The sequence below is a fragment of the Nuphar pumila genome, chromosome 1 (assembly GCF_984573655.1).
Source record: "Nuphar pumila chromosome 1, dmNupPumi1.hap1.1, whole genome shotgun sequence".
Lineage (NCBI taxonomy): Eukaryota > Viridiplantae > Streptophyta > Magnoliopsida > Nymphaeales > Nymphaeaceae > Nuphar > Nuphar pumila.
In genome coordinates, this window is record NC_143249.1 from 26542563 (window position 1) to 26559345 (window position 16783).

Consider the following 16783-nt stretch of genomic DNA (forward strand, 5'->3'; position numbering starts at 1 on the left):
AATGAAGGACATTTTTCAACTGCAAGGAAGAGGATATAGAGACATTTCCCTGACCAAGAACCGGGGAGGAACTCCTATCAGCTAATGAGACTCCCCGATGTGCAGTAATAGCCTTTAGATCTGAATTTTTTTGAGAGTTTCCACATAGATGTTTAGATGCACCAGAATCAATAATCCACTTACTATCATGGGGGGAAAGATGGTCTCCAGTAGAGTAGGCCACACCAGCAACAAGAGAAGAGGAACTTAAAGGACGATGAGAAACCAACTCTTCATATTCTGCACGGCTAAGAGTGATAGATTCACTAGGAGAATTGGTTTCATGCTCCACCTCTAGTTTTGTAACATTAACTTTTGGAACATTTGGCTTCAATGGAGAAAAAACTGGTCGTCCATGTTTATCCCAACAACGGTCTTCTAAATGTCCAAATTTTCCACAATAGGTACATTGGAGTTTGCCTCTACCTCTCATACCTCTTTCACAACCTTTGCCTCTAACATGCATAGTATTTCCTCGTCCATAACTAGGTGGTACAACTAAAGCAGATGACTGAGATGCAGGTTGAGATTGTGGAAGAGAGATGACAAGTCTACTCAATCGATTGTATGCATCAGCGAGAGTAGGAACATCTGACCCGGTCAACATTTTAACTTTTGCAACTGACAACTCTGATGATAGACCTGTGAGGAACCGAGCAACCATAGTCTGTTCTTGATAATCCTTCTGTTTGGAACAACACAGAGGTCTGTGAGCATTCAGTCTTTCAAAGACTGCCTTAACAGAGACATAGTACTGGGCCAATGATTGATACCTTGCTGTAAATTATATATTTCCTGTTCAACTTGCAGAATACGACTCACATTGGTCTCTTAAGAGTACGTATCTCGAAAAGTGTCTCACATCTGTTTAGCGGCTTTAGCCGTATTGTAATAAATTAAGCCATCTGCAATATGAGATTCAATGCTATTCATGATCCATGACATAACAATGTCATTATCTTCGTCCGAAGTATTAGATTTTCTTGTTTTATCATCAGGTTCAGATTCCAATAGAATATGTTTTCTACGATGTCCAGACACGGACATCATAAAGGTTCTGGACCACCTTGCATAGTTAGTTTCATTTAATTTCACAGAAGAACCATAGGAGAAGGGATTGACAAAGGCTTTATATTCCCCAATAACTTCATTCTTATAATCAGATTTTTGAGCATCACCCATAATGAATAACACGAACTAAGAAGCCACAACCACTGACACTGCTGCAGTAGATGTCCACGTGCACACAAAAAAAACTTTGTCACAGTTCGTAAATGACCAGCTACACCATGAACCGATCTACTATAGAGATCGACCTTCACCACAACACCCAGATCCGTGATCAGATCTGAACCAAACAGGACATAAGGTAGAAAACCATATGCCGATACAAAACAAAACGACGATATACGCTTCACAACCACCTGAACATACGATCAGATCCAAAGAAATATGCAGATCTACGACTATAAAAGTTCCTGTTTTTTTTTTTTTCGACAGCCAGAACATAAAAGAAGATCCAAAACAAACGACATATAAGCTTCACAGCCAGCTGAATATACGATCAGATCCAAAGAAATAAGCAGATCTATGACTATAAGAGTTCCTGTTTTTTTTTTCAACAGCCAGAACATAAAAATTAATGGCGATATAAGATTTTTAATCTTCACAGCAACCTGAATATACGATCAGATCTAAAAGAATATGCAGGTCCACGACGTACGACCAAATTTTTCTTCACGACAAAAAAAAAAACCCACAAGTCTGGTCGTCACCCACACCCACGACAAAAAAAACTGGTCGCCACCCACTTCACTACACCATTACTGCACCGTACTTGTACCGAAACCGATACTTCCACCTCGACATTTAGATCTAATTATAGATCTGAGTTAAGACTTTTGTCAGACTGCAGATCTGTTATCAGATCTATACCACTCGATTCCAAAAAAAATTTCGAACACACCTTAGGTCTGGTCTCCTTCACACGATCTGGTACCCTTCATGCAAGCTTTGGCGCAGACCCTGAAGTCACACCCCTTCACACGATCTGGTACCCTTCACGCACACTTTGACGCAGATCCCGAAGTCATGCCCCCCAAGGTCGATGGCTCTAATACCATGTAGAACAGAAAAAGAGGTAAATAGAGAAGTCTAAAATCGTGTATTAGGTCTAATCTCTACTTATTTAAATAGAGATCAGCTCTAAGAAAGAAATTACATATGAGTCCCTCATTATTTAGAGAATACCAAAAACAGACTTAAGTAAAACTTTAAGAGCTCGACTTATTTTAACATTCATGAGCTTTAATTGTGGTTCTGGAACGGTGCCACATACATATCCCCAAAGTTTTTTGCCTTTGAGGGTATTTTCCATACCGGCTACCCACATTTTATAGTTGGTCCCATTCAATTTGAATAAGAGGTCAATCTTGTATCTTTGTCGGCCATTGTGGAAGAATTGAAGAAAACCACTAGTGTGAAGCTTAATCACAATAAAAAGCAAAAATAAAAGAGTCCCAAGAGTATATATATGGTACATATATTTTAACAATATTTGTCATCGTGCATTGTTTTATTTATTGTAAAATATTGTATGACATGCGGGCATTGATGTAATTTGTCATAAGGAGGACAATTATGACTTGTAAAAGGATCATGGGACGCCAAGGCATCAGTGTTCTGGGGTCTCTTACTGCTGTAACAAGGATTCTTCTCTTCCCAACTACCTTCTCTCCTCTTTTGCATAGAATATGAAAATCCTTTATTTTCTAGCCCAACAATGTATAGATTCACAACAATCAAGGGGATGGAGATTAAGTTATGATTATTATCTTTTATCTATCATAAATGTGTTATTTTCAATTTTTCACCAAGCATTTTTGTCATGTGATTTTGGTTGTCTTATGTGACTTCTAAGGGGGCATGTTAACCTACTGATTGAAATTTTATTTGCAACGTATTGGTGGAATTCTTATTTGTTTTGTTATTTAACTTATAAGTAACAGCCTAATGAAGTGTTCTTTTGGTTTGAGCTATTCAAGTTTCCGTTAGTAACTTATTTTCTGGTGCATTATGCATGTTATTTTTCTGTACATAGAAACTTAATCTCATCTTGCCTGCATGTAATGTGCTGGTCATCGGCCAATCTAATATCATTAAATGAAGTATGTTAGTCATGAAATGAAGTACATTGGGTTCTCACAAAATGGTTCTGCAGATCATTGCAAAACGACTGTTGGACTCTAAGAAGAATATGCCACATATATACTTATCATCTGGTATTATAACTTCTCTCAAGTATATTTGTTGACCAATACTTTCCTGCGATTTTAAAGATTTTTAGTGACCACTGTCAGATGCTGTTCTGGATCCACTACTTGCTTTCAGGCAGCAACTTAAAGGTATTGGTCTCAAGTTGAGGCCAACTATTTATTTTTTCTTCAATAACATGGATGAGGAGTAAATGTCGATTTTTTCCCACAGTTGGAAACTCAGCATCTTTTGTTGGCTTTGAATTCAGAGCGGCATGGTATAAAAGTTTCTGTGAATGATATCATGGTCAAAGCTGTTGCCCTCACCCTGAGATCTGTCCCTGAAGCAAATGGTAATTCTTAAAGCTAATTTCTTATGCAAAATATGTTTTGTTCCTGATTATTCTATTGAGTTGGAAGGGTCTCGCTAGGTGATGTGAACAACTGACAATAATTGCTTAAATTTCCTTGGTCAATATTTTTCTAGTTGAGCTTCTTCTTCTCAAGTCCTAATGGCATATGCTTAAAAAAAGACAAGTTTATTAATAGTGAAAGAAAACCACAGTGACGAGCTGTCACTTGGGAGCAAGATACAATACAAAAGAAAAATGAAGCTTGAGTACCTGGACAACCTATTGCCATCACTGTTGAGGATGCAGATGATATACAGAAAGTCCTAGCTAATATCACCAGTAACACAAATTCCCATCCAAAACATTGACAAATGGATTGATACATGGCTATGTCACATGGGTGTGGGTGCGGGTGCGGGGGTGCGGCACTTTCAAAAACCTTGGGTGCGAGGGTGCGGCAAAAATAAATAAATATATATATATATATTATATAATTTTTAAGTTTTATCAGTTAACAACATTATCACTAATGAAAAAAAAATAAGTTTTGCCTTTGTGCCCTCGTAAACGTCGTAGCACTGGCTCGAAGGCCACGCAACTGCGAAGCGTCATACGTCGATTCCGACATTGAAAATATCAGTGCAGGAAGGAGAGCTGTTTCGACTCCCCACCTGAGCCAACACATACCGAACATCCGAAAGCCCACATAGTGGCAAGGGAACCAACAACGACAGAACGCTGCAGTGTGGCCTGCCAAAGTGCATGTCCAAGCCCTCTGGAAAGATGCACAAGGAACCTTGCAGTTGAGTCGTTAGCATCGAGTAGGGACATGATTCTGCTACGGCAAAGGGAAAGCAAACACAGAGACCCCAAAAGCACAAGCCGTGCGCACAACCATGTGCACGATGGACATGTTGAGAAGCCGAACACCCAAGCACCTCGTGGTAAATTAGCACCGCTCGCAGCCACGACGATGCCGGGCCCCTCCTCGATATTCTAAGAGGGAGAGAGGGAAGACGGAGAGGAGAGGAGAGGAGAAGAGAGGGAGTCGGGCATACCTGAAGAGGTTCGACGGAGCGGTCGGCGGCGGCGGAGAGCAGAGGGAGTCCGAGAGGAGATGAAGGGAGGATTAGGGCAAAAAAAATTTGCTCTAATCCTCCCTCTGCAGCCCAATTCATCGAGCATTTTTTTTTTAAAATCTAAAAACTAGACCAAAATGACCCTGGGTGCGTTGACCGCACCCAGGGTCGGGTTGACCGCACCGGGTGCCGCACGTGCACCCGCATTAACTTTTTATAGGATTAGATATTTTGTACATGGGATATGCCCATTGTATGGTAGCTGCCTATATGGTTTCAGATGCAACTCCTTTCAATAAGCTAGGTCATTCATCATCACATCTTGTCCCATCTACATGGGGTATGCCTTTCAGTTCTTTTTTCTCCATTCCTTTCTTTTTTATAGCTAAAATATTTGATGCTATAATTTTTCATATATCCAGTTCGTATTTCCATCAGTCTTTATTTGACTAGACCTTTTTGTAGTTCTTTGAACATGTACACTATCATCTTTTCATGCTGATTTTGTTTTAGATCTCTCCTTAAATTTCTCCTTTGTTTATACCTAAGCTGTCTCTAATGTGGTCACTCTTTATTCTGTTTCTCAATTGTCATTTCTAGATACCCATCATAATATATACGTCTCAACTACATTCACTTGCTCTCATTATAACACCCCAAAATCGTGGACTTGAAACCTTTTATGAAAAATGTTGAAAGCTTTGAAATCAATCATTTATCAGAGTTTGAATCAGAAGTTCAACGAAAAATCATGTTTAAAATAGCAAGTCTCTGGACCTTGGGCGCATTACAACACAAACTCCCCTTTACAAACCGATTTGCAATTCAAGTATATATTTTATTGAAATGAAAAGAAGAATGAAGTTTTGGTAACACAGTTTTAGTAATCCAGAGTTTTAACAAGAAGAGATGCTTTCGAAAAAACTTTATACCACATTTACCAAAAGTGTCCCCAGGAGCGCAACGTCAGGGAAAGGGCCTTGCCTTGAACGCATCATGTCATCGTTCCATCGCAAGCTGTCTCAACCTGTCCACCACCTGCCCATGAAATGGGTCAGTCCCACAACAGACTAGTAGGGGTGCAAAATACAAGAAGGTATAAATGTTGCAATAAGCAAGATATCGCTAGATCAAGCAGAAAAAAACAAGACTAGTAGAACTAACCAAACGTATTGTGGAGTAAACAAAACTCTAGTAAAGCAAACAGTTAAATACAAGAGCAGTAAGGATTATAGTGCTAAACAAACAACTATAGCTATCCCACAGATTCTAAAGGTGAAGAGTAATTAACTCTATCCAACAGTCAAACAAATCAATTGCATAAGACAAACATTTATAACAATGTTCGTAATATATATACAAGTACTATTGGATGACTCAGTCCATCGACAAATAACTACATTAATTGGAAGGCACAAGCTATTGCATCACAAACAATTCATAAGCTACACAGGATAAACAATCATACGGTAGCAGTTATATCACAATACGCGAGCAACTTATAAGCGGCTACATCAGTCTTAGTTGCAATCACCTCAATCATAAGAGACGCAAGCCAACGGATAAGCATTTAACTAGTATGAGAAGATAGTTATTACTAAGCAAGAAACTGCGTAAGCAGATTAACCAACAAGAGTAGCGCCTTAACAGGCGTGCATAGCTTAACGAATAGCATACTGAACTACCAAGCAAGCAAGCAATCAAGTCATGTCACAGCACGCATATCTCACAATCGTGTGCATAAGTTATATCTTGTTCTCATTATAAGCAGGCCGTTGTGGGTACACAAAAGGCAAAACGTAGAAACAATCGAGATCGATTCAGGGGTCCATTATGCTATGTATTTTATTATACCCCGAATGACTGACTGAGTCCACTCCTAAGGGGACGACCAATAGTCAAGAGAGTAAGTCCCCAAAGGCAAAACTGGGCCTATGGATGCATCCATCTTCCGCAGAAGTGCCGGACAGCTACCGCCTAGGATAAATATAGTAGCCCCATTTCCCCTAACCTCCGATGACTGGGTAAGCTGAACCTTTGCCCGTAATAGCCATTAATGGCCTGTCCATCGGAGTTTTGTACCATCCATCCTCTCTTTTGATGAACCGTCCCGAACAGGCATGATGGGGGGTTTATTAACCGTCGTCCCATTCTACATGCTCTGGTCTTTCAACCCAATCGAGCATCTTGCCTGTGAAGGCACATAATTATCATTATGTGAATTACACGCGCCACTGTGAGTTCGAGGAAATCACACACCTCTCATTCTACTCACCGCAGTACGCAACGTACCTGTTCAAAAGTACAACCATGATGAGAGGGAGTAAGGATCTCTTGTAGGAAATCTCCCAACACATCTGCTTTACAGAAGTCCACAGTGAACCCATTCAAGTTTTGACTTATCGTGCTCGAGTCCTTTAGACAATCGCAAACATTTTGCCTATTAGGCGAATATCAATATAACATGATTTAACTTAAAGTGTCAATACACGTTTAGAGGTTACTATAGACTTCTCGTCCTGCTTTTCGTAATTCAATCATATCGTACGTGACTAAGGATACAACTACAAGAGGAGGAACATGGATTCCTCGTAAGAAATCCATCAACAATCTCGTGAAAGAAGGGAGTGCACCAACTATCTTGGTTTGACCAGAAAGCCTAGAAACTAGGTCTCGCATCAGAGGTGATGTAACGCCGCTCTAGCGATGGCGCAAGTACCTTAATAGGATTCTCGCCCTACTCGTGCAAAGGCTCCTAAACGGGGTTATCCGAATCGTATCGGATATGCGAATCGAAGTTGTAACACACCTCTCTCAAATACATCGATTTGGGAGATCCAGATGCTATCTCGCAAAAGGCTTTCGAAAATCTTCTTTACAAAGTTATACATCTTTGAAAATAGGTTTGCACCTAAGACCATCATTTTTGGAAAACCGAAGTGCATAAGTGTGTCGTGGCAAGTCGAGAAGCAAGACTCGATGTACAAACCTGCACCTCAAGCGTAAAATGCACAGGCCACACACGAGGTATGAAATCATACCTCGACCATCGACACACACAAGCAGACGACTACGTAAGCAACTCACGGGGTATGGGATCCTGTCCTGACTAAGCAAGTACAAAAGATGACACGCGAGACATGGAGTTGTACCTCGATAAAACGATAAGCGTAAGCAAGTAAAGGAGATAAGAATACATGCATGAGCAAAGCATATGCACGAACTGCGAACAACATATACAAAAAGTAAGTGCAAGAGCAAGCACAACAACAGGAAAGTAAGGTACGAAGAGCAAAGTAAGTAGCAAGGCCATGACGCATAAAGCGCGGGGCAACAAGTAAATGCAAAAAGTAAAGTGCGAGAACGTAAAGGAGGACCAGGATTGCATCCTAGAGAAAAAGGCATACATATACAAGTAATGCCATGGCGCAAAGCGCGAGGCAGCAGAAAAGTAAAATACGAAAAAGTAAAGAGGACAAGGATCGCGAAACCGCGTCTTTAAATGTAAAGACATGAATTAAAAGCCTAGGCGCATATAGCACAACGACAACAGAAAAGGAAAGTGCAAGAAAAGTAAAAAGGACAGGGATCACGAAACCGCTTCATTGAATTAAAAGACATACGTATATATTTTATGTTTAACCCTTAACCTGACCGGAAGATAGAAAATGGTAAGTTGGATGGCGAATAAGACAACTTTTTTTAAGAAGAATAAGGCAACTCTTTCGACAACGCGAAAGATGAATTCTTTCGACAACGCGAAAGATGAATTCTTTCGACAACGTGAAAGATGAATTCTTTCGACAACACAAAAGATGAATTCTTTCGACAACGCGAAAGATAACAAAGGCGATCCAAAGGAACAAGGCGATTCTTTCGACAACGCGAAAGATGAATAAGGCGATCCAAAGGAGCAAAGCGATTCTTTTGATAAGGCAAAAGATGAATTCTTTTGATAACACGAAAAATGAATTCTTTCGACAAAGCGAATGATAACAAACGCGATCCAAAGGAACAAAGCGATTCTTTCGACAATGCGAAAGATGAATAAGGTGATCCAAAGGAGCAAGGCGATTCTTTTGATAACGCAAAAGATGAATTCTTTCGACAACGCGAAAGATAACAAAGGCAATCCAAAGGAACAAGGTGATTCTTTCGACAACGCGAAAGATGAACAAGGCGACCCAAAGGAGCAGGGCGATTCTTTCGACAACGCGAAAGATGAATAAGGCGATCCAAAGGAGCAAGACGACAACAAAAAAGGAAAGTGCAAGAAAAGTAAAAAGGACAAGGATCACGAAACCGCGTCCTTGAATTAAAAGACATACGTATGTATTTTATATGTATACATATATCATCCTCTTTTAGTTTTCCTTATTTAGCATTTATCCGTTCATTGTCCTTTTACGCAAGAATTCCCTACCTTGAGGGGTTGCGAGTCCTCGTACGCCTGCGGCGTAAGTGCAAGCTCAAGCCACGAAGGCGAGTTGGATCCACCGTTCAACCTGGAAAGCTTAGAACGTTAATATGCAAACCGAAAGCCAAAAGCGGGTCCGGTAACACTCGCAGTAGTACCGGACCACAAGGATAGACAGGGAGCTTAGCTCTTCGCAAAAAGACAACAGAGGCAGCAAGGCCTCCTGCCTGCAGGAGGCAAAGGCAGGAACTCTGCATCCTGCAGACAAGGGTGCCAGAGGTAGGGGCCTCGGCCCAGCTTGGCAATAATAGCAGAGGCAGGGAGCAAGAGCTCCCTTTCTGTCAGAACAGAGAAAGGTAGGGGAGGGAGCAAAGGCTCCCTGCCACAACAAGACAGGGGGGAACACCCCCTGTCAGAACATGAATCAAGACAGGGGGCGCAACCCCCTGCGGGACACGAGACAGGCAGGGGCTCTGCCCCTGCCGATAGCAACAACAAGGCAGGGGGACAAAGCCCCTTGCCGGAGAACAAGCAACGTGCAGGGGGCAAGCCCCCTGCTCAAAAACATGAAGAGGACAGGGGGGCTTCACCCCCCCCCTCCCCAAGGGAAACCAAAGGAGGCAGGGGGGGCCTTGCCCCCTGTCGGCAAAACGCAGGAGGCAGGGGGACAGAACCCCCTATCGAGAAGCAACAGGAGAGTAGGTGGGCTCCAGCCCCTGCTGAGGAAAAATAGAAGGCAGGGGGAGCTTCTCCCCCTACCAGGAAACAACAAGAGAGCAAGGGGACTCTCCCTTGCCAGGAAACAAATGCAGGGGGAGCTTCGCCCCCTGCAGGCAAACATAAGAAGGCAGGGGGCGAAGCCTTCCTACCGAAGGCAAAACAAAGGCAGGGGAGCCTCGCCCCTGCCGGAAAACACAAGATAGGGGGGCGAAGCCCCCTGTTGAAGACAGGATAGGGGCAGGGGGGCAGAGCCCCTTGACAGACGACCACAGGAGGTCGGGGGAGCAGAACCCCCTACCAAAAACAACAGAAGGCAGGGGGCTTTGTCCTCTACCGGAAAAACAGAAAGAGGCAGGGGCAGAGCCCCTGCCAAGAAACCTACTAGCGACAGGGGAGCGGAGCCCCTGCCAGAAAGTCGAGCCGACACAAGGAGCAAAGCTCCCTGCCGACGATAGGAAAGAAAAAGGAGAAGGGGAGAAGGGGTTTTTACCTCGGAAGACCGCGAAAATGGGGGAGTCGTCGGTCGTTCGCAAGCACTGACAAATTGGAGTGGTCGCTGTCGAAGGAGAGGAGGTGGTTCACCGAAGCTCTGGTGAGGGTCGCCGACAGCTCGAAGGTTGTCGACACTCAGAGGTCGCTAGTAGCTCCGATCGTCGACGTCTACAGAAGAAGAGGGGCGGGGGAGAAAGAACGAGAAGCAGTGGCAGTGGTGGTGGCGTTGTCGTCTGGCGGCAGTGCTCACCGATGACAGCGAGTCGGGGGAGAGGAGAGTCCGACGACTTCGGCGTCGGAGTTTTAGCGCAGCCGACAGCCAGTCGGGAGGTTGGCGGCGATGGCGCAGGTGGCCGTCAAGGAAACGAGGTCATCAGCCAATGGAGCTTCCTGGAGAGCGTGGGAGATGGTTGCCGACAGTCGAAGGCCACCGACGGCTACGATCGTTGACGTCTGCAGCACCTGGGATTAAGGCGGTGGCCGGCGGCGAGTCGCCGGCGTCGGTGGCCGCAGGGAGGGAGGGACGAAGACGGGAGAGGAGAGAGAAGGGGAACTGGTCCGACAAGACGTAGCCGGCGTCATGCGACACAGGGGACAGAGAGAGGGTGCCAGACTCAAGGAGGAGGTGGTCGCCGGCATCTCCAATCGTCGGCGAGAACGTGAGAGAGACGAAGCAGAGGAGAGAGAAGGGGTGAGGGTTTTTGCCCCTCGCCCGAGACGCCTGCGTCTTTTAAAAGACGCAGGTTCTCAAGGCTTCGAGAACCCGAGTCCGGGTCATGCTCGGGTCCGGGTCAGACTCAGACCCGGGCCCAACACGGCAGACCGAACCTCGACACGTGTCCGACACGTGCCTGGCATGTGTCTGACATGAGTCCGACACATTTTTTTTAAGGCTTTACACTCATTGTTTCACTGTCTGACAATACCATACTTGAATGTAGCTAACACATGATGGTTTGCGTCCACTTTATCTACGCAGATTTAATCAGGTTAAGCCATTTATGCCTGGTAACATGAGTCATGAAAAAATGAGCCATATTCTCTGATGGCTTTGTTCAGTAGTGAGTCATGTGTGGTTGTATGATTCATATAAACTTGTTCATATGCATGTGGTAACTTACAAGGGGTGGTAGATAGTGCAATATTTCATCCATTAACATGATAGTATGTACTATTCTTTGATAAGCGGAACCTAGTATGACGCTGTAACAACTTCAATTGAAATTTGATGTTCTCACTGATGGAAGAAAATATCTACAACTTACATCCCTATCAGTCTCGTCTTGTCCATTACCCAATTATTATTTTATATGGATGGTCCTCTAGGTTTTCCTTGTGCCCTTTAGAGGGATGAATCATGGCAATGCCAACATTGTCAAAAATAGTCTTAAGACCCTTAGAAGTAATTATACTTAAAATACTAATCCATGGTTCTTGGCTCGATTTGACCACTCTTCTTGTGAAATTGATAATTTTCTTCCCCATAGCAAAATTATCTTGTATTATATTTCATTTTCGCAATGAGCACATTATGGCGAACTTGTCTATCTCAAATATATTTAGGAAATATTTGTTGCTGTTTGGATCTTTAGGAGCTCCTGGCATAAAACTTAAAATATTATGAGCATACCAATATACGTTTTAGACAGTCATTGCACAAATTTCATTTAGAGCTTAAACATAAATTAGAAATTTTGAATTTCTATAAAACATTTCCTGGATTATGTCACGATAAATAATTAGGCTTGGTTAACTGTAGTTAGAGATACTTTGGGGTGAAAGCAAGTATGAACCAGTATCTTTAAATTTGAGCTAAGCCATGAAGTCAACTACATCCTCTTCTTTGCAAAGAGAGAGAGAGAGAGAGTCCATCGGTTTGTGAGCCCTAGCGAGAGACTCGTGGTACAAATGAATTTAGTAAACATGAATCAATTTTTAGTACTCAAGGTTAAAAAAGTAACTGCATCACCTTTTAATGATTTCCATTGTTGGACCGTCAATGGAGTGGCCATCTGAGAGTTATTTTATTAACCAAAGCAGCTAAACGTAAAAATCGAAACATTAGGCAGCTAAATGTAATAATCGAAAAGGCTCATTCATGAACGTGGGATCCTCACAATTGAGTCCACTCCATCCACCACATCAGCAGCAAAAGCATCAAAGCCTTCATGCTAAAAGTTGATCTCCAAAAGGCATTTGAGCCAGTCAATTGAAAGTTCCTCAACTTCTATACGTAACCATAGGGCTTAGGTAAAAGTGGATACATTAGATTAACAATATCTTATAGCCGCCTCCATCTCGGTATCTATGTCACATGGGTGCGGGTACGGGTGCGAGTATGGGTATGGGCACGGGTACAGGTGCGACACGGGTGCAGAGCAATTTCAAAAATTTTGGACACGGGGACACAACTATATATATATATATATATATATATATATATATATATATATATATATATATAAAGACTCGGTCAAAGTTGTGCCCATTAGGGGATACAGTGTTAGAAAATAATATATACATATATATTTGTAATTTTTTTTCTTTTTCTTTATTTTTTACTTCTTATTTTATTTTTTTGTTTCTTTTTACTTTGTATTTTTTGTCAGTTAATGACAGACTATGCAGTTGCACAGTCTACCCAAAGTCTGCTAAAGCATTAGAGATGTTAGTCTACTAATGACAGAATGTGCTATTGCACAGTCTGCTAATGACAGACTGTGCAACTGCAAAGTCTGCTAAAGAATTAGAGACGTTAGTCTGCTAATGACAGACTGTGCAACTGCAAAGTCTGCTAAAGAATTAGAGACGTTAGTCTGCTAATGACAGACTGTGCAGTTGCACAGTCTGCTAAAGAATTAGAGATGTGGCTATATATATATATTTAAAAAAATATATAAAAAGATCGATTTTTTTTTATACGTCTTTTGCCATAAAAAATAGACAAAAATAGACTCGGTCAAAGTTGACTAAGTCCAAAATGTGGACAGACTCGACCCCAGTGCATTGACCGAGTCCGACACTTGGTTGACCGTGTCCACCTCATGTTTGAGGTGCATCGACCTTATAGCCGAGTCCATGTGACTTAGCTCGGTATCCATCAATAGCTCCAGGATCGACTTCACTATGAAGAGAGATTTACACCAAAGGGATTCAATCTCACTTTTCACAAAACATGTGGATAAGAAATGACTACTCAAACAAAACGTTAGGATTGTTCCTTGTGAAGTAACTGGTAATGAACTTGTAAAATGAAATTTGTAGGGCAAGGTGGATATCTGTAAGTAGTATCTTCAACAACTCATATCATAGAGAAGCAACGAAGGAGCATAAAAAGAAGAAATAACTAGTAGTAAGAGTGGTCACAATGAGGGGGCAACAACTGTATGCTCTTATTTATAATCAATTCCTCGTAATCCTAATAAGGATTTTAGATATTAGGGCATCGTTTGCCCTAAAAATACAATTGATGCCCTATGAGTAGGGGTGTCAACGGGTCGGGTTTACACAGACTTGACCCAAACCAAACCCTATAGGGTCTACGTATGGTGATAAATAAGAAGACTCGATTAAGACCCGGGTTTGAATCCGAAGGTCCAATTAATACATGGACACGGGCTATGTCACATGGGTGTGGGTGCTGGTGCGGGGGTGTGGCACTTTTAAAAACCTTGGATGCGGGGGTGCGGCAAAAAAAAAAAAAAAATATATATATATATATATATATATATATTATATAATTTTTAAGTTTTATCAGTTAACAACATTAACACTAATGAAAAAAAAATTAAGTTTTGCCTGTGTGCCCTCATAAACGTCGCAGCACTGGCCTGAAGGCCGCACAACTACGAAGCGTCATTCGTCGATTCCGACATTGAAAATATCAGTGCAGGAAGGAGAGCTGTTTCGACTCCCCACCTGAGCCAACACATACCGAACATTCGAAAGCCCACATAGTGGCAAGGGAACCAACAACGATAGAACACTGCAGTGTGGCCTGTGAAACCGCATGTTCAAGCCCTCTGGCAAGATGCACAAGGAACCTTGCAGTTGAGCCGTTAGCACCGAGTAGGGACACGATTCCGTTGCGGCAAAGGGAAGGCAAACACAAAGACCCAAAAAAGCACAAGCTGTGCGCACAACCATGTGCATGATGGACATGTTGAGAAGCCGAGCACCCAAGCACCTCGTGGCAAATTAGCACCGCTCGCAGCCACGACGACATCGGGCCCCTCCCCGACATTCTAAGTGGGAGAGAGGGAAGACATAGAGGAGAGGAGGAGAGCAGAGGGAGTCGGAGAGGAGAGGAGAGGAGAGGAGAGGGAGTCGGGGCCATACCTGAAGAGGTTCGGCGGAGCGGTCGACGGAGAGCAGAGGGAGTCAGAGAGGAGACGAAGGGAGGATTAGGGCAAAAAAAATTTGCCCTAATCCTCCCTCTGCAGCCCATTTCATCGGGCAAAATTTTTTCTTTCTTAAAATCTAAAAACTGGACCAAAATGACCCTGGGTGTGTTGACCGCACCCAGGGTCGGGTTGACCGCACCGGGTGCCGCACTCACACGTGCACCCGCATCGCGTCGACGCGGGTGCGGCACCTGGTTAGCCGAATCCCTGTGACATAGGACACGAGTATAGTTTGTGAAATTTTATACCAGACCCAGACCCGACCCGAGTTCCGATTAAGACCCACAAATTTTCAATGTAAAAATGATAAAAAGTATGATTTTACCAGCTTTGGTTCATGTAGTTCTTATCGGGTCTGGGTATGGTTTTTCTTACAGTGGACTGATTAAACCCAGGTCTGGACCCGATACCATACTCGAAAATTGGGTCCAAGTCTGGTTTCACCTGGGTCCGAACCAATCCCGACCCGTTGACACCCCTACCTATGAGGGATGTCGATTTTACTAATACCAAAGTTTGTATATTACATAACTACCATTCTTGTAACTTGAAAAATTGAAATGATCTGCCATCTTGTGTATCTCTTTCCTAACATGCCCTCTTGAGTTGTACATCGTGTTTAAACATTTACAACTTGTCTTTTTAAGAAAGTGATGTCTGATCCTTGATAATCTTTTTATAAAACTGCTAGCTTTCTGTGACTGTGACCCAATAAACTTTTCAAACTCTTCAATTCTTTCTCTTACCAAATAATAATATATCTGAAAGTGCTTGGACTACTCATGAAAGACTGTTTAATGCAAGGTTGCCATACTAGGAAGCATAAGCAGGAAATGATACGGGAAGCGGAAGTGAGAAGCAATGCATTTTAAAATGTATAGGGAGCGGGAAGCGAGGAATAAGAAAAAAAAAAAAGAATTGAATGAGAATCAAAATGAAACACAAATAAAAACTAAAATAAAAGTGACTTCTTAAATTTCATGATTTTTTAATGTAAGAATTAATTTTTTAACAAAATCTAAAAATGATGACTATCAATTTAGAGAAAGCACATGGAAGTGAGTGAGAAGAGTGAGAGAAAACACATAAAAAACATGAAAAGTTGAGTAAGAGAACATATAAGAAGAATAGATGAAGCGTGTGGAAGGCATAGGGGAAGTGTGGGAGAATCGAGGTTCTCATCAAGTTTCGGAAGCAAGGAGTATCGCACTTCCGAAGCGAGTTTTCGGAAAGCGGGCTTCCCACCTATCTAAGGAGCTTTCGGTAACTCACTGGTTTAATGTCAATGCATTTCTATTATTACAATAAGTTGTAGACTATCAATCTTATTGAAACCCGTCGGGGAAAGGTTTGATTTTGGTTTCTGTTTGTATTGTTTATTAGACCCTTGTGTATGATTGGGCCTACGTTTATGTGAAGCCTAGAAATTATACTCAACCTATTAGGTAGCCTGCGCATGAATTAAATTTGATGCACCTTTTTAAATTTTTGATAGGAAAGCTGGGGGACAGCCCTTGTAAGATTTGAACCTATTGCCCCTCAGTTATGACAGTGACCAAACCATCCAGCTATCTTGTTCGACCCCCAAAACTCTACCCACCCATTCAGTACAACCAACTTGTGTTTTAAGGGAACCTGACCTGCCACATATCTTTCTCCTATATCACATGAACACTTCATTTTGGCGCATTACCGTGTCCCCTTATAAACTAGTCATATTGGAGATTTCATAAAAATGGCTGCACCCCCATATCCACAGCCATATCCCTGTGATATAGTATCCCCCTCCCTGTGTGTGTGTGTAGTAATATGGTGCATGTTTTACAAGCATGAAAAAGCACACTAGCCAAGATTAAGGAGAGTGGTGGTGGCTGCAGGTTTTATGCATGTTATAGTCCAACCAGCATCAGCAATTTGTCTTATCCTGAATTCTTCTGACCTTTCACAGCGCAAATGATCTTCACTGTGTATGGTCCTAGGAAAACACTTGGACGTTAAAACCTGTATAGGCAAAGGTTTAGTTCCA

The 16783-nt window shown here is 42.4% G+C and overlaps 1 protein-coding gene across 2 annotated transcripts in view; it reads left to right on the top strand.

Annotated features, from left to right (window-relative positions):
* The window catches only part of LOC149848455 (dihydrolipoyllysine-residue acetyltransferase component 1 of pyruvate dehydrogenase complex, mitochondrial-like), a 90505-nt gene that overhangs the window by 35655 nt on the left and 38067 nt on the right, over positions 1-16783 (top strand). For both annotated transcript variants that reach the window (XM_089995546.1, XM_089995554.1), the window contains 3 exons: positions 3260-3320; positions 3399-3443; positions 3563-3646. In XM_089995546.1, the coding sequence (XP_089851672.1) occupies positions 3260-3320; positions 3399-3443; positions 3563-3646 (190 nt within the window). The remainder of the gene's footprint in view (positions 1-3259; positions 3321-3398; positions 3444-3562; positions 3647-16783) is intronic.